We start from the raw sequence: 24,446 nt of genomic DNA, 5'->3' as shown, positions 1-24,446 counted from the left end.
TTTCAGATTCCTTAAGAAGTAAAACTTGTTCAACACTTGTCAATGAATATTTATCAGGACACTCCGCAGACTCCGTAACACTGAAGTAACGTGTGACTAAACCCCACCCATCACCTCCTCGGTGCAGATCACAAACATGACTAACATTAAAATAATATTCAGACGGAAACACAAACCTGTACAGATCTGGTTAAATATATTTCTCATAACTTCTAATTTTTAGGGCAATTCACACTTATATAACACCATAAATTTATCACTTTCATAATCATATCGAAATTACATATAGCAGAATATGGAATATGTGATGTTCCATCGATAGCTGGACAAAGACTCTCTGAGCACAGACAGGAAACAGTGTGGCATTAATACGTTTTACAGGAATGGCTGTAAAATTGTCTAAATTGGTCTTGGAGTTTATCAACACAAAGTATGTGAAACAAAAAGACCTGACATACACAGTTGTAAAGAAATCTCTTAAAAACTTCCCATAGAGAAGAATCACGAAAAAGGTGTTACAGATTCATCGTTCTGTAGAAGCCCACCATTATTGTCTGTTCCTGTGAGGCTTGTTCAACTGCTACCCAGAACGTCATTCAACTCTATGTGGAAAGTCCCTGCTTCCTGACGTCACTGCAGGAAATTACCTACATCTTGGTGAATGTATCCTGGTAAGAAGGCGGCTCGTCCCCCTTAGTAAACCCCGGATTGTCCAGTCCAGCACCTTTGTTGTCCAACTTGTCCTGACCACCAGTCTTGGGAGCATAGCCGTTCATTTCTCTGCTTACGTCCTTCCCGTCATCAGACTCTACCGGGACCTCTATCGTCTCAATCTGACGAGTTCCTGCGTACCGGAACTTCCGGTTTTCCTCAAGCGCAGGGCCCCACCCTGGGAGTGGGGTTGACAGCTGCCTAATCAACTGAAATATTGTACAACCTCGGATGTAAAAAGCAAAAATCGTACAGACTGAATGAAAATTAAATACTTGCAATTAGTATAGACGTTATACCTGCCAGTAGTTGTGTTAAAGTACTGCCGACAAAGGCTTGCTAGTCACGTCACACTGACTTCCTGTTAGAAGAGGTGCTGTGCAACACATGTCGTTGTTTACGCCAACAACTGGAGCAAGCGATAGGCAGCGATAAGTGTTTGGTATTAGTTTGTCGATTGTAACCTTTTACCATGTGCGCAACAACTTGTCTGAAGTATAAGTAATTTCCACTGCGAACCAGGGTCTCCCTTAACGTAGCAACCTTTACTTAGGTTATTTTTCACGCCCATTCTTTAACATTGCACTAAGCACCTTAGTGAATTACGATCACCCTAGTGCTTTGTTAAAGGAGGCCCAGAAATGGAATACACATTTCCTACTCCTGCTAAAACATTTCATTTGAAATAATAACATAACAGCAATGTTAATTTAAGCAGCATCAGAGTAGCTGATTTTCGCCCTACAACTCTGTGGCACGGCGAGATGAGACAAAGTAGTTGGGATTGTCTGGTTTCGATAACGTTGTTGATATCATGCCTGCTTTCTTCGACGGCGGAAATCGTTACTATCAGTCACTTGACAGTCGGGACAACACACGATTATGAGTGAGTTTAGCAATATCCAGCAATATCATGGTGGGGGACACCAGAAATGAGCTTCACACTTTATACCCATGTGAGGAATCAAACTCGGGTCTTCGGCGTGACGAGCGAACGCTTTTACCACAATGTTACCACAGCAGTATGTATTACAGTGGCAAATAATATCAAGATGGCGATTATGTTTCGATGATTAACATACCGTGACTTTGTCCCCATGAAGTCGATAGTGCAAGTCTGTAATTTTGCTACTTACATCCCAGCCGCCATTGCGAAGCAGATAGTAGAGAAACCAGACGGGGATTGCGCCGATAGGAAAGAGAGCCACCAGCCAGCTGAGAGCCTGCGCCCAGTCTGGGTAGATGTAGTCGCCATACGTCAATGGCTTGTACTGGATAGACTTGAACACTACCACAGTCTGCAACATGGATCGGATTATTTGGGATCATAAAATGTTGAGGTTGCGAGGTTACGCCAATTGTGGATGGAAAATAAATTTATTTGGGGCTCGTACGATAACCCAAACACGAACACCATGCCAGGAGTTAAGAGACAAACGAAACGATGCAGTAACATAAAAGAGGAAAGTCGGTCTTAGCCTTGTGCAGATACTAAAGGACAATATGGCGGGGTCACAGCCTTGTGCAAACACTAAAGGACAATATGGCGGGGTCACAGCCTTGTGCAGACACTAAAGGACACTATGGCGGGGTCACAGCCTTGTGCAGACTCTAATGGACTATGAAGCGGAATCAACCAAATTGTACAGACTCTAATGGACAATATGGCGGGAATCTGAATCGTACTCTACCGCAAACACTCATAAACCGCATGGCGAGAACCGAAGTCTAACGCAAACACAAACAAATAAAATGGCGGGATCATAGCCAAACGCAGACACTCACAAACAACATGGCGGGGACACAGGTTAGCGCAGATACTTGCAAACAACATGGTGGGGTCAGAGGTAACGGAGACACAAACACAATGACGGGTCAGAGGTTACCGCAGACACAAGCAACATGGAGGGTCAGAGGTTAATGCAGACACTTACAAACAACATGGCGGGTCAGAGGTTAACGCAGACACAAACAACATGGCGGGTCAGAGGTTAACGCAGACACTCACAAACAACATGGCAGGGGTCATGAAGCACCAGCAGAACTTCCAGTAGACAGACGGACGTTTGCCCAGCATCATGGAGATGTCCTCGGAGAACCGACTGTAACCTGCAGCAGAAAAAAATCACTGTCAGAGGATTTCATTATATTGCGTTTGCAATCAATTCCCTAGCATTATGAACTGGTATGTTTTCTCACTTCAAAGTTTATGGGAGATCAAACACATGTTTGTCTTATGAAGTAAATCTGGAAAAGATTGCTTTCCGGGAAAAGACTATGAAGTATTTGGAGTAAAAGTGTTGGCTGTTCTTCGGAGAAAAGACAACAGTATTCGATGTTAAATAAAATGAGTAAGTGAGTGGATGTGTTGTGGGTGCTGACGTTTCATGTATGGGAATACATATTGAATTGTCTTTGAGAGTCGACATAGGTAAATGGGCACATTATAACTAAATTTGGTTCTTTCAGATCACATAGTGAGAGTGTTGCCTTTGAGTATTGAAATGGGTACTGCCCGAGGGGTTAAGTATTAATGGCGATATCTCTGAGGGTATATATTACGAAAAGGTGAACGTGCTGATATCCATGACAGAAGCTTTTACCGTAGACATAGTTGATGGCCATACACTCCAGCATGCCAACAAACAGGAGTGGGAAGCCGCTGACGGTGCTGTCTACAAGCTCCAACAGGTACATCCCGCCCTACATCATCAACGACACCCATCGCCATCAACAGTCAATTAAACGTCATACAAACTGAATATACATGTATACATAACCTATATATAGTGAATATATATCGAACAAGAAATACTATGGAACATGAATATTTTGAGTGAGGTAGTTCAGTTTTACGCCGCTTTAAGCAACAGCCTTTGGTAAACACCAACAATGAACTTCACACATTGTAACCATTTGGGAAATCGAACCTGGGTGTTCGCCGTGACGAACGAATGCTTCAACCAACGCCCACGAGGATATTTTTGAGGGATTTATTTTCTAGTACAGAATATTATTATTACAGGACATGGAGAATACTTGTTTTGGACTCATTGTGTATATGCTATGAATATATAGTATTACTGTTTCTCACATAAAACTATTATCTCGAACTTGTTTTTGTTTTGTTTCGTTTTTGTTTTGTTTCGTTTTCTTTTCTTTTTGGGTTTTGGGGTGTTTTTTTTGCTCTGAGAATACACGAAGCGACTATGTATTTTGATACTGGTTGCTTGTAATAATAATGTGTAGTTCTGTATAGGATGCGCACATCAAACATCATGCCAAGTCAAGCAACGTTGGTCACGGAGAACAGATTGACGAATTGACTCCTGGGGGTTTGTGTGGCTTCGGTTCTACCTGCTCAGAAACACATGTATCTCCTTTGGCAACCGACTTGGTTCCAAACTTGCATTGCATTAGCAGTGACTGGGTACACGATAAGATGAGATTACAGTGTCTCAGATAACCTTGGGTTGTACAATCCGAGGGGATCTGACAACATTGACCCCCTGACCATGAAAGGGGTAACGTTTTAAGCATGATTTGGTATGTGGATTTAGTGTATTATAGACAGTCACACTGTAAGTCACGTTATATACTATTTAGAAACAAATAAGGGAACACGTGAATAAAAAGTGGTCCTTTATTCTTTTCCAGGCTTCCTCACAAGGTATGCATTGCGTTGTGGGTGAAATTCTAGGAATAAATAAAGGAACACTTGTACTTGAATGTGTTCCCTTATTTGTTTTTATGAATATATTTATCAAACACACGGTTTGTTGATTAACGTTTGTGTTACCTTAATGAAATATCAAGCAAACACTGTTAATGTTTCCGTGTGGTACCATGCCTGAACTTTGAGCATCTAGTTGTCTAAAAAAGATTTATTGTCTAACTGTTATCTGGGAGTATAGACAGTATACCCTATATTACATATATTTACTCTGCGCTTTTGAAGTACTCATGTCCGTGAACATGCACAGGTGAAATATGATCACTTGAGGAAAGAGGACTATGGGCCACATATACCATGCATCTTGATAGTACTCACGTTTGTGGTCATGGGCAAAGCCAAGAGGTAGAAGCCGACACACAGGGAGATCCGGAAGTAGACGGAGTTCCGGAAGCTCTTCCGGAGGATCCAGTCGTACTCGTCAGAGATGGATGAGATGATTGTTTCAATGATGGAGAACTGAAACAGATAGGTGGTGCTGTTACCTGGTCATCATCAGGAACTACTGTCTCAGTAGTAGTAGCTGTAGCTGCAGACACTGGATGTTTGACACCAGCAACGTTACTCGTAACGTCTTTGAACGGCATTGAAAAGGTCCTAATCTATGATGGAAAAAGTATATCTCATCGTGTTCCTCATAATTAAAGTTCTCAACTGTAAATTCTCACTTTTAAGTGGGTGAAATGTTATTTCGCTAGCGATACCCCAGCAGTATAAAAAACAGGTTTCACACAGTGTACCCATGTGGGGATCAAACCGGGTTCTTCAGTCTGACGAGGGACGCTTTAACCACAAGACTACCAAACCGTTCCTTCACCTTTTAAAATCATGCTAATTAAACAGTCAGTGGTTAGTAAAATCCCATCAACGCCATGACGTTATAATATGACGTCACAGTTCAATCAGTTGATATTATCCCCCACCCAATACAACCCATATTACATATGTGTTATGTCAGTCTTTAAGCAATCTCGTCCAGCAAAAACAGTGGTCCATAGTTCGAGCATCGTCTGGGTCTGATAACTCAGAACGGCTAGCGTCATGCATTATGGCGGCTTGATTCTCAGTGTTTAGCGTCGGTTCTGACCTGAGAGCTGAATCCAATGATAACCATCATAAAGAAGAACAGGATGGCCCAGACGGTGGGTGCCGGCATGCTGGCCAGAGCCTCTGGGTATGCCACGAATGCTAGCCCTGGACCTGTGAAGGATAAAGTCTGGAAGTTAACTGCAGACTCATCAGAATTATGTTTTCACGATTGAGTGAGTTAGATTTGACAACTACCTTATCAATATATATATATATATATACACACACACACACACACACACACACACACACACATATATATATATATACATATATATATATATATATATATATTAAAAAAGGTAAACGTTAGCAAACGTTAAAAGGACAGACATCTTATGAACGCACCACTATTTCCATCTGTTATCACTTATCACCTCTAAACACAACGCATGATATGCACAATGCAGTAGTCCCATACACGTGTGTAAGAGGTCCCATTCTTGATTTTGACGTTTTTTCAAGAAGGTCTAGAAATTACTTAGAACATAAATTTGACACTCATCTATTCGTTTGTTTCAGAATGAAAATCGTATACATGAAAATAACATGCCATACACCAATCATCTTTCAAAATCGACTACATTCCAAATAACTACGGTTGTAAGGAAGTGAAGATAGTGACGCACGCGCAAAACATTCAATAATATCAAATCAACATTGATTCACTCCGATATATTTTTAATCGTAACTAAAAAGAATGAAGACCCCCTACCTTTTTTATGAAGAGTATAGAATGTCACAGATTAATATAGTATTTTGACAGTCTCTGACACAGCGCCATGTCTTCACGAAAGATCGAAAGTTTAATGCATGTTTTGTTAAAACATTTATTACATAGAATATTTTAATCTCTACACAGGTGCACATTAGGGATATCATGTAATCCACATGGATAAAGATCCAAACTGTAAAAACTATTAAGCGGCTATTTTCCTCGTCGTCAGCCAACTCCAACCTAAGTGACAGTACGTATTTTCCTCACCTTAAGCCGACTCCTACCCAATCCCAATCAGATATACAACAAACACCAGCATTGGCTCTAGTAGAGCTGTCTTTCCTTCATCAACGTCTGCATCGACACTAACGTCACCTACCTCCAGCGGCAACATCGGCTACAGTGGCCTGTTTATTGTACGCCATGAAGCCCAGCACAGTGAAGACCACGAACCCCGAGAAGAAGCTGGTGAGACAGTCCACGAGAGGAACAATCAGGGCATCCCTGGGGTGGACAGAAAACAGTTGTGAAGTGAACATATGGAGGGTAGTACATAGGGCCTTGACATGTGAAACAGACATATCACTTATGGTACCTGCATCAGGGCCTCTTTTCGCAAAGCAGTAGAGTTACGACTGTCGCAAGTCTGTGTTGCAGCAGTTACGAATTTCATAGCGCTGCGATAGCTTCGTAAAACGTGGTCGAGGTCCAGCTCAATGGTGCTGCTCTTTCTCACAAAACGCACACACCTTAGACAATTGTTGTTGAACTTGTTGAAGCTGGCCATGAGCACGAGACCCCCCGAACACGCACTAAGGGAATAAAACACCTGAGTAGCTGCGTCACTCCACACCTGGAAATATGCACGGTCAGGGCATGAAGATGAACCAGTAGTTACAGTTTTGTATGTGTAAATCAGATCTCTTGTGTTTGGCAATGGATAACAAAATTTTTAAACGTTTCTGTTTTGTGCGCCTGGTTCAGTACACTGGTTCAGTACCTCTGAGTCGGCCAGCCGTTCCCATTTGGGCGTCAGATAGTACAGGATGCCATCTGATGCCCCATCCAGTGTTGCGCCCCGGATAAGCAGTGCCGTCAGTAGGACATAAGGGAAGGTGGCGGTGAAATAGACGACCTGCATAGAACAGATCAGAATATTGCTGCTACAACATGATGATTGAATTCCTTCACTTTAATATATCACCGAAGAGGATGGGACATTGTCCCGACAGGACCTTTAGAGACACTGAAGTCTACACCCACTCATATCTAACATTACTAACTCAATCGTTACTCATTGGTCCCTGGTGTTTACAGTCTTGAGACCCCGATATCACCCGACAGTTTCTTATTTTGCCAATGAAATAGTAGCATAATCTAAATGTAATTAATTCACGAAGTAACATTTTGAATTCAAGGAGGGCAATAAATAAATATTTCTTCTCAACACTCTGTTAGTAACAAAATAGCGTATACTGCATGCAGCTACCTTCCCTAGCGACTTGATTCCCTTGATTAGTACTCCGAAGACAACAAACCACGCCAGCAGCAAGCACAGACTTAGGCGCCAGTTGAGGACACCCATGTCCTCCAGTCCGTCAGACATCTTCAGCACGTAGTTCCTAAAACATCCAGTGTCGGAGTTTAGGCATTGTGAAATAGATGTCATCACTCGTAGTCTTTGTCAAATCATGTCCGGATCATTACCAAAAAAGCACAGATGTCTGAATGTAATTCCATGAATACCGGGTGTCGTGATGTAGAAATGCGAGTATGTCTATTCATTTGTAGTAAGTAGTGCCAAGAATATCGGGTGTCACAAACGTGGCAAATACAGACGGGCGTGTGTTTGTATATACTGAGGGACCTTGACTGAATAGTGCAAGCTGTAACGAAAATGCACCAAATATTACTAAAATTCAAGACTAATCACGCATTTCGGGTTCAAAATAATTGTTTCAAACTGCATAAATTTGAAATGAAGAGATAAAATAGCATTTAATAAATATTATTTATAATATTATTTTTCAAGGTTTGCAAGAAATCGCCTCTTTATTAGGCAATATGTCAAATTGTTAGCATCTGTCGAAATAGCGAAAGACAATATTTCGAGGAGACATTTAATGAATTGAATAACTGCATGCGACCAACAATCAGTCGGATTTACCATCCACCAATGAGGGTTTCTGAACACAACTCAGACTCTTGAAAAACGAAAAACATCCTGAGAAACAACTCTATGCAGCGCGTTTGTTTCCCATCGTTGTTTCGATGACTGTCTAAAACACATGTTCAGACTCTTTAGTAAGAGCATTGTCGAGTTCCTTTTGAACTGCCATGACAGAGCGATCTGGAGCTCGACTGTGGGGAGGTCCGGCCACTTCATGCGGACTATGGTCCCTTTCACGATAAACATCGACGACAGAGATCAAGGGTTATCATACGTATGGGAGAGGCGGGGTCCGACTGTGCAAGAACACGGTCTCACGTATACATCCAGCATGTCATCCCTGTGTATTAAAACCACTGCTGTTCCGCAGGTCGTTTCTGAGTGTAATGGAAGCCACGAACTCGTCACGTTTTGCTTCATCAGGATAAACCTGCCTTTCCGCTGTGTGGCGGAAACAGTGTCGGCAGCCTGTATGTAGCTGATCTAAACGTCTGGTAGATTTAGTGGCCTTGGCTGACCAAAGACATTCACAACGTGACCTTGTGTTCGCCAGTCTCAAGCACGCCTCTGCATCTGCCATGTATGAACAACGGTATTTCAGATATTTTCGAGTATTACTATATTTTTTGTGTGCTACCTATGAAGACTGACTGTTGCACCAGCCTAAACGTGACCTAAATCGATTACACGTCACAGTCCACGGCCGTCAAAATAATAAATAATGTCACAGTGTTATTTACAATTTGCCAGGGCTTTCGTGTAAGCCTGACGGGTTGCAAAACTTTATATGAAATAACATTAAACGCTTGCTCAACGTTTTAAGCAACAGTCCTTGAAGTTGTATAAACCCTGGCTTTTTGACAAAGGCCACGTCTCTGTTTGCGTGAGAGCAGAAGACACTCTCGATCTGTAATTTTGATTAGCATTAACCTGCCAGTGATTTTCTGCATCAAATGAGCCTGCTAGCAAGGTCTCCTTGGCGACGGACGCACCCTGAATCATACCGGAATCGGTATTACAGAACAAGGGAGATGGTTTTTGTGGCTCTAGATTGTCATTTTTTGACGGGTTCGGATCACACCATGCGGCACGAGGCTGTTCTGAAACAGATTTCACCATCTTTGATCGACTCTTATTTTCCATTTTGTATGTGGAGGTACCACGGCTACCAGAAATGTCTCACGTAAAAACGGGCGTTTTTTGTGTGTAAAGGGTTTCAATTGGAATTGAATGACTGCTTTTCACCTTGCTTAGAATTGCCCTAATCTTAACTACACCTTATTTGACGTCACGGAGCTCTGAAGCTGAATAGCTTAGTCTATGATTGTGAAACATTTAATAAACAGACTCGCCTTACACCAGAAACATACTTACAGAAAGAAGTCCTCGCTGGCTGAGATCGTTGTGTTGAACATCGCTGTGGACAAATTTTGGCTACGATATTATACCAACACATCACGACTGGACATAAATTTCTGAATGCATGCCACTAGGAGGCACTGTTACACCAAACAATGGTTAGGCAAAGGTGGTTCCTACAGTGGACAATGGTCCAACTCTACCTACAGCTACATACGAGGCAGAACCCTGGGCTAGCGAGATCCGTGAGCAAGATCTGTGAAACCCCGATTTAGAATTGATCTTCAGCAACCCATGCTTGTCGTAAAAGGCAACAAATGGAATCGGGTGGTCAGGTTTGTTGACTGGGTTCACATAGGTCATCCCAGCTGCGTAGATCGATGCTCATGCTGTTGATCACAGGATTGCACGTCCCGATTATTTACAGACCACCGCCATATAGCTGAGTGTGGCGTAAAACTAAACTTACTCATTATTTACACACCGGCGATAAATAGGTGGAATATTGCTGAGTGTGGCGTAAAACTAAACTCACTCACTCATTGATTCAGCTAACTACAGCTAAACCCTAGCTACGCCCTGACATGATAGCGCCTTCAATGGACAATACTGAGTTCTACACCCGAGAATGTTTAAAGGGTACATACTTATGTTGAGGGTAGCATTAGAGTTGTTAACGCTTCTACTGTCAACGATGCAGTTGGGGCTGTTCCAGTCATTGTCGCAGTGAGACCAGGGAAGTGGTGACTGCATCGAGGAGAAGAAGTAGAAGAAGCACCAGCCGATGATGACGTTGTAGTAGACGCCGATAAGCCCCGACACGATCACCATGCTGTAGCCGAGCCCTGCAGTGACGGGCGTCACAGATGACGTCTATATCAACCAGAGTCTGCATGGGCTACATGATACGTGTGTATACTATTTCAACATATATTTGGCAATTACCTTACATGCACCTAAACACTGATAAAACAGATTACATGTGAGCTATGTTTCCTATGACAACAGGCAACATATACTGAGGGAAATAAATAAGGGAACATATGAAAGTACAAGCGTTCCTTTATTCTTTTCCTGGTTCCTTCGCACGTTTGGTGTTGCATTGTGGGTGAAAGAGGTTTCATGTCTCATTAACTTCCTCTGACTGAAACAACTGATCAAACCACTTTATCAAAAGACCCGTGTTAGAATTGGTCTTCAGCAATCCATGCTTGTTGAGGCAAATAACGGTATCGGGTGGTTAGGCACGGTGACTAGGTTGACACATGTCATTGTATCCCAGTTGCATAGATTATTATTGACTAGTATTTACAGGATATTTCGTAAATAGCGCACGTATCCACGCAACTAGTACATGCTGAAGGCGCTAGATCGTCATGTTGGTCACTGGATTTACAGAACGACTTAGAGAAATATTGTTGAAAGCAGCCTTATACAATAAACAAAGACAGACACTATAGATGTATGTTACATGTGCATATAGACTGGATATACAGTATCTTGCATTGCCTGCGGAATGCACCGAAATCTAAGCTTCACTGACCTGCAGAGAGCACGGATTGCACACTGCAGACCTGGGCCTCCTTTCACAAAGCACTAAGGTGATCATAAGGTAACCTTAATGCAATGTTAAAGAATGAGAGTTAAGGTTAACCTTAGTAAAGGCTGCTTCTTGAAAGGAGCCCCAGATCCCATTTTGACAAAGTGTCGTACAAGCTTTTACCTGTGGTAAATCCCATACAAAATTCTAGATGTTCGACATACTACTGTTTGAGTCGTACATGGATCCTACCTTTAAAAAGGGGGTTGATCTTCCACACAGTGATGGGCCCAAGACTGGCGAACTGGCCGAAAGACAGTTCCATGAAGAACAGAGGCATCCCAACAAACAGCTGCATGATCCAGTAGGGGATGAGGAACGCACCTGTGTCAGATTTATTCATGAATCCTTCACATGCACGTTGTAGACAGTGAAATTTAATTGGGTGTTGGGGTAGCCAAGTGGTTGATGACCCGGGGCCAATTCCCCACATGGGTACAATTCCTTGGCCTTCGACACTCGAATGCTTTGTAAATGGGGTCGTACAAAGGTTTGACAATGATCCAACTTTTCAAAAAGAGGGGGTCATCGTATCCCCACATGGGTACAGGATGTCAAGTCCAATTCTGGTGTCCCCCCCCCCCCCCCCCCCCCCCCCCCCCCCCCCCCCGTGATATTAATGCCAAAGCGGCGGAAAAATAATCTCACCCCCTCACTATGACTCTCATCATGTTCAAGTTTCCACCGTGATATATTTCTGTCTGGGGTTTAAAGTGAAGGCCTATGACATGTCTGTACTTTACCTCCACCATTCTTGAAGGCCAGGTAGGGGAACCTCCACACGTTACCGAGGCCCACGGCGTAGCCGACACAGGTGAGGATGAACTCTAGCTTCCCGCCCCAGTTGCCGCGCTTCATCCCTTCCTCGTCTGTCTCGGAGGCAGCCACGCCCTCTTCCGCCTTCTTCTGAAAGATTGAGTGGGTGAGTGAGTGGATGTCGTCTAGTTTTGCCTGCACTGTTATGACGTGTTATCATTGAATAATGGGTGAAACAACTGGCTAATATTGTCAGCAACACATATGTACACAGATTTTTTTTTATCAACCGTTGTAAGTAAGGAGTGGTCTTCAGCAGTACATGCTTGTCGTATTAAAACTCGATTGTGTTAATACGGCCATCATTAAGCTAGAATAGTGCTTTGTGCGACTTTAAACAAAAACATCGTCTCAAACAACGCATTATTTTTGTGAGATACACACAGTGTAGGATTTCAGATAACATATCGTTGGATTGTCCCAACAAAATGATCGAATACTGTTAAGTGACATAGAAACCATCACGCTTGTCGTGTTTGCGATCGTAGTCAACCACCAGGGGCAGATAACTCAAATTACTTGGTATACATCCATTATCACTTTACAAGCACTTCAGTCATTCTGCTGCCACTGACAATTACGAGAAGTTCATTAGTTTCAACTCTCATTTTACAATTAAATACGAGGCGTGATACTAATAACACTATATCGTAATCAGGGACGGTGTTGTTTGTACAAGTATCGGATATGTAATAATAATTAATAATTTAATACATGTCGTGTTAAGAACACAATAGCAATCCATGCGATTCCTTCGCGTGGATGAAGTTGGCTGGGCTTAAATGTGAAACTGAGGGCTTTCTTTTTGCTGCCCAGGACCAGTTACTTCCCACTCGCAATCACCAAAATGAGTTTCTTAAACAAAATTTCAATATGAAATGTCGACTTATTATCCGCAAGTAAATTAGTTTCATGTGTGTATATTTAGTGTTTATTCAACTGTCGACCATACATATATTTATTGCTTTCGTTATCTTCCAAATGACATTTGAATATGATCACACCCTCTTTGGCTGTCTGCATTTTATCGCTTTTATCCAGCTGGATGATATACTCACAGATTGTCTAGGCTGAGGAGCTACCTCACGTGCTTGGTACAACTTGTATACCACGTCATAAATACAACCCATTGTTCCCATACAAACAGAATGACGTGAGCACATTCTGATCACCTTGTTGCTTTCATATGAAAAATGCTCGCAGATGGAGAATTAATACAAATTCATACTGCTTTATACAAGTTCTATTCTAAACCAATAACTGTGCGTACATTTCTATAATATTTATTCGCAATATATCCCGTAACCTATCATATTTTATGGGTTCCACAACAGGTAACTTCAGTTTAACTCATCTGTTTTAATTATATATTAAAAAAATCCATCTGATGTTTTTCTTTGATCGGATTTTATTAGTTGTCATGATAAAGAAATATACAGGACCCATAAAATCAGAAAATGAGGGAAAAAAGAAGAAGAAATGAGAACAACAGCTCCGGTAGCCACCAACCCCAGTCAGTCTTACAACACAGACATATCGTACAAATATCATCTACCGGTACAAATTAAAAAATGTACAAATCAAAACTGCTTGGGTTTAACTATAGTCAAGACATGAAAAATCTAAACCCAATACCAGCAGATTCTGAAAACTGAGGTTGAAGTTTTCAAAAATAGTGTTCGTATGTATATGTTATATAAATCAGTTTTTTAACTTGGATGTTCATTGTCTCATGCTAATATTGAGTTGACAAGACTGTATGTATGATTAACTTTTAAGACTTTATTTTGACAGTGGTGACGTTTTGGTATAGCTTTTATATCGTTTTCATATACTTATTATACCGATATGTCCCTAAGCCTCATGTATGGACCTTAGTACTGTGATGTAACATTAATGTTAAGCATCTCCCTACGTCTTCTGTCATTCCTACCTCCATCACGTTTACACCGGCTGTTCACTCTGGACACTCTGGACACTCTAGTGCTTCTACGGGTATCTGACCACTTTGGACACCTCACCTTCTGGCACCTGTCTACTCCAGCAACCTTTGTGCTATTGTTGACACCTGTTAACTTGTGACAAATCAGTGCTTCCACGGGTAACTGCACACTTGCGACACCTGCTCACTCGAACACCTCAGTACTTCTACAGACACTTGATCGCGGACACCTCGGTATTTAAAGAACCTGATCACTCAGTACACCTAAGAGCACCCGCCCACTCTGGACACCTCAATATTTCCTAGGAAACCTTAGGGACACAAAGAACCTAGACGCGCCCGTCTGTAGCGGCACCATCTGTGGTGAGGAGCGAATCGGATGTTGTGCACCAACACCTATACCTCCCTCCGTTACTGTCGGACCCCTCTGCCTGCTGCCCATGGCCCGAGTCAGGAATCGAGAGGGGCATAAATCAGGTCTAAATAACAAGTAGTGCTTCAGTATAACAGGCACTGAACTAGGGTGCACAAGGATCACCAAGCGAGAGAGACGGTGTAGGTGGGTGATATGGGTGTTAGCCTGGTGGTTAGAACGTTAAAGACGCTGGTCCAATTACCGACAATGTTGCAATGTGTGAAACCCATTACTGATGTCCTCGTGTCATATTACTGGAATAATGCTAAATACGGCAGAAAACCATACTCACCCACTCACTTGATAAGGTCAAGAGCGACGCGAAACCCTTCAGTGTAAAGAGAAAAAGTTGATAATCTTTGTTTCACTGAGGTATTAAAGTGACTTATACCCTTTAGTAACAGTTTTTCAAACACAATTTTATTTCTGTTATAGCACCAGTTCAAGTTATTAAAGTCATAAGCCTTGGTTCAAAGTAGTAAAAAAGAGACTATTCAATATCAAATATGTTGAAGTGTACTATATATACATATATCTATCCATTCACCTTCAAATCATTTCAAAAGGAAGTGTCCTCACAAACACACGAGGAACGTCTACATTTACAAGCTTGTAAATGTTTTGTTCTGAAAGGATCTGCAAGACATTTACGGTTCTATAAAGATGAGATTTACAAAAATGTAAACATCCACAAAGGTAGATACAACTAGGGCAGACTTGTATATTTGCATCCAAATACGTAGAAAATTATATTTATAATTTTGTGTTATTCTGTCACTAATAAATAAATATGCCCTAGTATAGCGATTAGCAAACGAGAAAATGCATCTTTCTTCCTGGCTGATTATTTCAACGTAGTTGCCATAACAGTACTACTGGCACAAAGGCAAAGAGGAAACCATAAAATTACCTTGTGCATGCGTGATCAACAAAACAGTGCGACGGAGCTTAGTACCGCGCATGACAAGCTTCACAAACACTCACACTGTATAAATCATGCATTCGTCACCATGATGACGATTTGAAAAATTACTGTTGTGGATGGATCCCTAGCACCATTTAATTAAATACTATCATTAATAGGGCTTTGCATTGTCGCGTATTTCGTAATGGGGCTGTATGGGTTGCACCGCGATGTCTATTGCTATATATTGTCTAAGAAAAGTTAATGAGATCTGTTCGCGTTGTAATCTTCCTTTTCCTTCCAAGTGAATCACAGCAAGTGTGAGTAGCTATTGTACATTCTTTAGCTTCTTTCAAAGTAAAGAGAGGACAAACTAGAACATCCTTCGGTTTTTATTGCAAAACTCACTGGTAGTGATTTAAGACACAAAAACGTCAAGGCAAACAAAAATGCCTCTATCCGAAACGAAAATTAAACGTTAAAAATACGGGTTTCACCACAAACACAGTTTTCTGAACACAACCACCAGGAACATATTTTGAATGCCAGAGCGTCTCATACAGACTGCAAGTATTACATTCACTTAATTCAAAATGTTTTTGTTTTTTACTTCAGAAACAGAAGAACCCCTACATTTTCTTGTTTCTTTGAGGAAAGGTTGGTCGCACGATACCTGGCTCACAGCAGTGGTCTCCGCGTCACGTTCTGCTTGCTCAAATTGGGACTTTGGCTCGGGTTTAACAATAAAGCCTCTCCAAGCAGTCCTTGCAGGAGTGTCATTGGTTTGGTTCAATCACCGAGTGATTGACTTGATTTTGGTTTCTCATTGTTAGATTCAGTGGGAGGAGATATGTTCTTGCTTTCACTGATTCGTCCGGGTGTAGGTCTAGCAAACATGGCAATGTTGACATTTTCACTGTTGATCTATTGTGACATTTCCGAAAACATCGTGTTCCTCTTCATCTGAGGGGAAAGGAAGATGTTTGGATCTGGATCAAATGCTGAGGTCATGTACTGCATTACTGCTGGTTTCCTATGGTTTGGTTGAAACTCTGCTGTCTCTTATTTCAGCAACTGTAGGAATGTCGCAGTCTTGAGAAAGACAGCAACATTCATCAAATTATGTTTCATTTGGATGATGATTCACACAGTAGATACGTTTTCTGTGCATAGCATTGTGGTAATACGCATGTCCTTCCTCTGTTTCAACAACTGTATCACATTTTCTGCCGGCCGAGCTGCCTCGTCAGATAGATATGGCCAAATCAGCTTTGCACTTGTCCACTTTTATTGTCCATCAACACTGCAAGGACAGCACATGGCATTTCTAGGAATCTTGCCATCATGTCATAGGCACTATTCCTATTATGACTTGGTTGACAGATTCCTTCGTATCCTAATTGTGTAGATCGATGCTAATGATGTTGATCACTGGATTATCTGCTCCAGATTCGAGTATTTACAGACCGCAGCCACATCGCTTGAATATTGCTGGGTGTAGCGTTAAACAACAAACAAACACCAAGGAATTTCTACAGAATCCTGGTACCACTTGTTGCTGGGTATCCCCTATCCAGCCGTTAAATACAAGAAGACGGAATGAAACGGGTATAGTTACGGATGGCTTCGGAATCCGTTGAATCCCAGAGTCGCTTGTCATGTTGAACAATATTTTTAGAATGTCTGATACAAGTTTGTAGGGTATGGGTAGTGGGTATGTGTGACAAAATGATTTGGTGGTTCAATTATACGGGGGAAATGCCAGGGTGAGTGGTTCTGAGGCAGAGTCAAGGATCCGTAGAAGGCGCGCGTGCGTGTAACACAAGGACAGTTAAAATTTGATGTTTGTTGGGGACTTCCTCTTAAACAAGGCTGAGTATTTGAATGACTTTCGTATATACTGAATAGTGAGTGAGTGTGATTTTGTACCGCTTTAGCAATATGCAGCAATAGAACTGCAGGCAACATCCGAAACATGCTTCACACATTGTACCCATAAGGTGACTCGAACCAGGGTCTACATACGGCATAACGAGCTGAGGTCTTATCCAGTTCACACCCCAACACCAATGAATAGTGACAGGTAACAACTCACGTTACACAAAATATACTCTGATCAACACACCTGGCTGATGTGATCCCTATCAAAATATTCCAGAACAGCGGGGGACGTCAAGAATGATCTTCCCATGTAGGGAATCGAACCAAGGTTTAGGCGTGCAGAGCCAACGTTTTCTATTGCTGGACTACACAGTCTCGAAGGTCGCAGTTCATGATTTACAGTTAAGTTAAATGTTTTATGGGTTTATTGCTAACAGTTGCTTGGGAGCATGGAATGACTCGGCGCTTTGTTCAGCACCCATTGCACTAAACAGCAACGAACCCACTTGTGTTGATAGTGATGGCTGTGGGTCGGATTGTTGTGTGCTCGAGAGGGAATTTGTTTGTTTCTCATCTAATTCTGGGTCAAGTCACTAGGCTTAGAGTGAGAGAGACTGGGAGAGACAGAGAGAGGGTGAGAGACACAAAGAGAGGGAGGGAGAAAAAGAGAGAAGGGGAGTGAGAGAAGAGGGGAGAGACAATGAGAGAGAAAGAGAAAGGAAAGAGGGATCGTGAGAGGAGGGAGAGGACAGTTTGAGAGTGGGGGTACCGAGAGAGAGAGAGAAAGAGAAGAGGGGGCGTGAGAAAAGGGAAGAGACAGGAAGTGGGAGTGAGATTGAGAGAGAGGGAGGTAGGAGAGTTTCAATACTCACACACATAAGAACACGCGCATACGCGGCTGAACTTTATATACTTGAAACATAAAGTACATGACTATGTAGACTTGAATACAGAAACGCATTCAGAACCCAAGCAAGTCAGTACGTGGCATGTAGGTTCCGATACACAGCGAGTGTAGTCCTTACAGAAGCATCTGGGTTCAGATATGCAGTGGGTCTTATAGGACTATCAAACCATAAAATGTCAGATAAAAACCGAAATTCCCAATCTAGATCGTCAAATCTGTCACTTTAATCTGAAACAAGTTTAACTTGGAAAAACTGAGACGTCATTGCCGTCTGCGTCACCAGTTCCCCGACAAACTAGCAAAATAGGTTAGATGAATTCGTCAAGCGTCCGTCGTAATAAACGACATCTGATCATTGGGGTTCGGAATACAGTACTAAACATGTCACATATATTCAGTGACGTCCGTGACATGACTCTCTATGCGCCATCGCAAAGAAGTGGTGTTGACACGCAAGTGTCGAAATGTTTACCAGTCATGGAAAGAAGGCAAGAAGTGTGAACTTCTTTATTGTGATGGACATGACGTGCCAAAGTTTATTCTTACTCTTTCGTCGGGTGAATGAAACAATTAAGAAACAAATTAAATTTATTTATTTATTTAAAAACATACGTTTTTGCTATTTATTTATTGTCCTATTTTATATTCATATCTTTTTTACTGTTTTTTGTTACTGTAAATAGCCAGATTATGAAAACTGTGCAATAAAACGGGTTTTGGTTGATCTGAGGTACCAAAAGGACACCTTGACAATATCGTCTCGTCACATTAATTACTACATTATGGTATAGGTAGCATTTGCTAGCACACGTCATTGTAGGTGAACAATTCCTATGTCCACCGATATGTTGGCGACATTTTGTGTCCTGTCGTCGTGTCATTCGATACAACTACCATCAGAAATTTTAAAAGGAAAACACAAGACTACATGGGCCTGGGTTGTTGGCTGGACGCTACACCTCCCATCTGTGGGTGTACACCAGGGACCCAGCTTCCTCCAAGGTGGTCCGGTTTGCATGTATTGTCTCACTGTTTCTACAGTGGGCTAATATTTTCAGAACGGAATATTTTCACATAACGGAAAACATGAACTGTATTCGGCCCATACAGGGCTGCTTATATTATATAGACTGCTACGGTATGTCTAATATGCTATTTCCTAGGTTTTCAAAACTCTCAAATTCCCAAAATATTCCATATCCCTGTCTTTAGTTAAGTTCAAGGTGTGTATTCATCAATGTATAACGAATCAATCGCCATTTTCTTTGTTATACTAGGGTTACACTATGTTCCCGATGGCCGGTCTCAAGTCTTGTCACGTTCGTCCACGTTTGATTGGTGTTTTGTCACGGCTGTATGTGGTAGCCGTTGTCTCAACGCATCCAGACAGGCGTCCGTTCACAGGCCCGGCGAGATACGGCACGTTGCGTTCTCTAGCATTCCCACTCTGCAGCTGATGCTGGTCTTCCTGCTGATGCAATTCCACGGACGCGATGTATTGCCCCATACAAGCATACAAGCACAAACTCTTCTTCGTGATCTTTGTAGTTCATTCAGCGCTCAGAATACGAGTGGCTGCTACTGCTTGGGAGGCCTTAATTTTATACCATGGGCACAAAAGTGCTCCAAAGCTGGCTACGTTTCTTGAGAGTCTTAATAGAATGCGCAAAACGTGTCAAAACCTTGATCAAAACGTGAGACACGTGAGGGGGCCTATCAGAACGCGACAGGCCTAGAGGAAGTGTCATCAGTGGTGGGCAGCCTTGGTGCGCCTTTGAGCTTCCATCTGGGATTCAGCAACCTGTTTATCCAAACGGCTCATCGCGGATGCCGTGATAAACCGTGAGAAAATTTAGCAGGACGGATTAAAACTTGACTTAGGAAGAAAAATATGACCAAAATCCTATGACGCATTACGTTTCGAGGAAATGGAGCTGCCGTGGTCGCCGTGAGCAGTGTAATTTAGCATTATTCATTTGTATCATTTTATACAGAGACACCGCTCTGGACAGATTAGGAGTAGCGCAACTCACCAACAATTCTTGTCCAGTGAAAAGTCCGGTCACTGGTCACCACTTTATGCACAGCGTTGGTGCTTTGTCAGTCGGCTGCAGTGTAACGAATCTTCGTCCCACAGCATTACTTGGCATTATGGACTCATTACACGTACATGTGATCGGCAGTGTGTGGTGAATATAGGAGTTAGTGACCAACAGTCATCGAGAAACTTGTGCCTGCTTTTTGTCTGATTTACAGACTGAGTGAGTGTGCTTTAATCCATTAGGCTCCCATCTTGTGTGAAATGCGGTTCTCTCTCTCTCTCTCTCTCTCTCTCTCTCTCTCTCTCTCTCTCTCTCTCTCTCGCGTGCGTTATAGTGTCTGTGTGTATGGTGTATCCCTCTACCTGTCTGTCCATGTGAGGAGGGGTATAGGATGGGTAATATATATGTAGTTTGTTATCTCACGCCGTGGAGTATTCAGGGGATACTTGATGTTTCATTCAATACTACACATTCGGAGTATGTTTCACTATCCACAGACCAACAATAATGGCTGTATCGGTTCTGGAATGGCAGTGACCACTATATCAGTAGCAGACTTCGAACCGATCGTCTTCTTAATTCTACTCTATGTACTGAAACGTATGCCCGTACTAGAGGAGAGAGACCCGTGAAGGTCCCGGGGTAAAATGGACCTTCAGCAACCCATGCTTGCCATAAAAGGCGACTGACGGGATCGGGTGGTCAGGCTCGCTGACTTGGTTGAAACATGTCATCGGTTCCCAATTGCGCAGGTCGATGTTGTTGGTCACTGGATTGTCTGGTTCAGACTCGATTATTTAGAGACCGCCGTCATATGGCTGGAATATTGCTGAATGCGGCGTAAAGCTAAACTCACTCACTCACTAGAGGAGAGATCACATCGCAGCATCTTGAGTAAGTTACGTTGTGGCATTCTGACGCTTGAACTTGAGTTGGTAAGATTAGCTCGAACTAAGTTCCGTTTGATGCTTGAATTTGTAAACCATGTAGATGTACTGCTGAAGATGAAGTTCACTTTATTGCTAGTTGTCCCTGATTTACGTTACGATTTCTGGACTTGGGTGGTATCAGCAGAGCCGGGTTGTTTTCATCTACCACTAGTTGAACAGTTAATACATATATAATGTATATATTGAAAATAATATTTTACGTAAGCCATTGGTCGCACCCAAATCCAAAATGTTTCTCATCTCCTCTTATATACACTGAGTCAAAAAAGAAACTTGACAAAATGTAATTTTTGAAAATAATGAATACTTTTTCTCTGATGATACATCTATGTATCCGAAATGGGAAATGGGAAAACGTTAGCAAAACCCACTCAAACCCATCCAAATGCAAAGTGCAAATGACGTTAGTGCCAAATCAGGTTTTGCACGTGCAGTCGATCACATGATCTTTGCATCGAAGTTTTCTTCATTTGCACGTGTTTGCATTGGCCTGAAGAATTGAATAAACGCTTTTGAACCACAGTTCTAACGGTACTTTAAACGCCACGATTGTCAAATGTGCAACGTGAACGTGCCGTTGGCATGTTGCAAGCGGGAGGATTGGTTATTGACGTCGAAAGAGCAATGGGATGCAGCCGTCGTACTGTGTATGACTTACAAGGTCGTCTACAACAAACTGGCACCATTTCTGATCGCCCAAGGTCGGGTCATCCAAGTGTGACGTCACGAGCAGAAGACCGTCAAAACGTCCTGCGTCACCTACGTGACAGATTTCTGCCGGCTACACGAACCAGGGCTGAGATGTTTAGAAGTCGACTGTCCTCACAGACCATTCGAAATCGATTGCGGGCTACCAGTCTCAAATCTCGACGTCCATATCGTAGGCCAATACTGACGCCGTTTCATCAACGTCAGCGTCTGCTGTGGGCCCAACGTCACCTCCGATGGTCCAGAGAGACTGGAGATCCAGATTCACCCTCAGATTCGCGGACGGCAGGCAAAGAGTCTGGAGACGACGTCGTGAACGGTATGCCCAATGTTGTGTTCAGCAAGTCGACGGATTCTTGGGGTGTTGCATGGTGTGGGGTGTTTTCTGTAGGAACAACCGTTCCCGACTTCTGGTCATCCGTGGAAACCTCACAGCTACTGCTTACCGCGACCCTGAACTCGTTCCTTTCATGGCGGTTCATGGCCCAGGTCTACAGTTCCAGCATGATAATGCTCGGCCGCATAACGCGATTTGACACGAAATGTCCTTCAAAACGCTGGAATCAACGTCATGGACTGACCATACAGGTCCCTAGCTTGACCTAAATCCAATAGAGCATGTTTGGGATGTACTTGGGAGAAGGCTTCATGGTCTTAGGAACCAACCTCAGAATTTGCAGGAACTTGGCGCTGTCTTGCAAGAGCAATGGCGCAGAATCCCCAAGCAAGTGTTCTTAAGCATCAGGCAGACGATGAGGAGACGGTGTTTGACGGTGGTGAATGCGCTGAGCGGCCATACACAATATTGAACCGAGAAATTTCGAATTTTTATTCTTGTGACTTGACATTTTTTATACCCATGTTTTGGAACGGCGGTGTAGCCTAATGTAACTGATTGTGGCACTGCCAATGTATCGACTAAATCACACAGACCACAGCAATGAAATAATAACAATTTAACCATCTTACCTACAGGTTTCAGACTGCAGTGATGACTACCCGGACCATACCAGAACTTTGCCCTATTCACCCCAACACAGTTCTACAACGTTTGCTTCATTACGGGATCAGACCACGACGTCCCACCATACGACCTATCCTGACACAACGTCATCGACAAGTTCGCCGAATGTGGTGCTGAAATCATGTCCGCACACCTCTGTTTTGGTGAAGAAATGCTGATTTTACAGATGGGTCCAGGTATAACACTTCCCATATTAATGGACGTGCCTATAGACGCGTGGGAGAACGTTATGCACAAGCCTGTGTCTTGGCGAGGAATCGCTTAGGTACTGGTTACGTGATGATTTGGGGTGGAATAACAGCACGCCAAAGAACTCCTTCGGTGATTGTTCAGGCAACTTAACTAGTGTGGACTACAGAGATCAGATTCTTAGACCTGCGGCAAACCCTTTTCTGCAACGTCATGGCCCTGGATTAACATTCCAACAGGATAATGCCTACCCTCATACGGCAAGGCTTGCTATGGATTTCTATGGTTTCATGCCCCTCCATTAAAGTGTATATGTACCTTTGACATTTTTATCGTACTTATCAACTGAGATAATATTTGACCCGTGAAGGTCCCGGGGTAGAATAGGCCTTCAGCAACCCATGCTTGCCATAAAAGGCGACTCAGCTTGTCGTAAGAGGCGACTAACGGGATCGGGTGGTCAGGCTCGCTGACTTGGTTGACGCATGTCATCGGTTCCCAATTGCGCAGATCGATGCTCATGTTGTTGATCACTGGATTGTCTGGTCCAGACTCGATTATTTACAGACCGCCGCCATATAGTTGGAATATTGCTGAGTGCGGCGTATAACTAAACTCACTCACTCACTCAGATAATATTTTGACAATGCGCAGTTTCTTTATGTGGCTAGTATATTTGTGTACTTAACGCGTTTTAAATGTATGTACATAAGTATGTATACATATACTAATTTTAATATGTATGTTATTTTAATATAATAATAGTTACAACGAAATCTTGCGTCTCGTGTGCCTGATGGCCGGATGTCGCTTTCTCTGTATGTGTGTGTGTGCGTGTGTGTGTATGCGTGTGTGTGTGTGTGTGTGTGTGTGTGTGTGTGTGTGTATGTGACAATCGTCATGTGTAATAACATACATTTCTTCTCTTATCTAATGAAGAATTTGAGATATCAAAAAATCGGATTTTCCAATACCAATAAACAATTGAAACATTCGTTCATTCAAAGAGTTGACATGCACACTAGATTGATACAATCACGTGTTCACATCGATGTCCGTCAAGATGTAAGAATATGCAAGTTTTCATCTCGGGCGGTTAAAATTGTTCTTCCACTTCACAAACTTCTCCAATTCAAGTTGTTTTGGTATTCACACTGAGTACGTCCAATACTCGAAAATATGTTTGATGAAAATAAAAGGAGGTCCCACCGAGATTTGAACTCGGATCGCTGGATTCAAAGTCCAGAGTGCTAACCATTACACCATGGGACCCATACTCCACGCTGTG

At 42.5% G+C, this 24,446-nt stretch overlaps 1 protein-coding gene and 1 non-coding gene across 2 annotated transcripts; both read right to left on the bottom strand.

The window, feature by feature from the left end:
- Positions 1-126: 126 nt before the first annotated feature.
- LOC137258048 (sodium- and chloride-dependent glycine transporter 1-like) lies at positions 127-20,369 on the bottom strand. Its single transcript, XM_067795593.1, has 15 exons — positions 20,279-20,369; positions 12,124-12,286; positions 11,573-11,704; positions 10,428-10,625; positions 9,796-9,838; positions 7,741-7,873; positions 7,252-7,386; positions 7,001-7,104; positions 6,631-6,755; positions 5,532-5,644; positions 4,763-4,903; positions 3,315-3,414; positions 2,720-2,820; positions 1,848-2,009; positions 127-920 (listed from the first exon to the last, which is right to left on the bottom strand). Exons 2-15 carry the CDS (start codon positions 12,236-12,238, stop codon positions 648-650), a joined length of 1,875 nt encoding a protein of 624 aa, XP_067651694.1. The 5' UTR covers positions 12,239-12,286; positions 20,279-20,369; the 3' UTR covers positions 127-647.
- A 3,989-nt stretch (positions 20,370-24,358) lies between these two features.
- Trnaq-uug (transfer RNA glutamine (anticodon UUG)) lies at positions 24,359-24,430 on the bottom strand. The gene has a single exon. It is a non-coding gene; the product is annotated as a tRNA-Gln (tRNA).
- Between the last annotated feature and the right edge of the window lie 16 nt (positions 24,431-24,446).

The sequence above is a fragment of the Haliotis asinina genome, chromosome 12, assembly GCF_037392515.1.
Source record: "Haliotis asinina isolate JCU_RB_2024 chromosome 12, JCU_Hal_asi_v2, whole genome shotgun sequence".
In the NCBI taxonomy this organism is placed as follows: domain Eukaryota; kingdom Metazoa; phylum Mollusca; class Gastropoda; order Lepetellida; family Haliotidae; genus Haliotis; species Haliotis asinina.
The sequence above is the reverse complement of the archived record's forward strand: the minus strand, read 5'-3'. Positions and strand labels throughout refer to the sequence as shown.

Excerpts from the sequence above, each read along its gene's own strand:
- LOC137258048 (XM_067795593.1), bottom strand. The coding sequence starts at position 12,238 with ATGAAGCGCGGCAACTGGGGCGGGAAGCTAGAGTTCATCCTCACCTGT. Across the intron at positions 9,839-10,427 it reads TAATGCTACCCTCAACATAA|CGATGTTCAACACAACGATC; the intron begins GTATGTACCCTT and ends ATTTGTCCACAG. Across the intron at positions 921-1,847 it reads TTCGCAATGGCGGCTGGGAT|TTGATTAGGCAGCTGTCAAC; the intron begins GTAAGTAGCAAA and ends ACAATATTTCAG.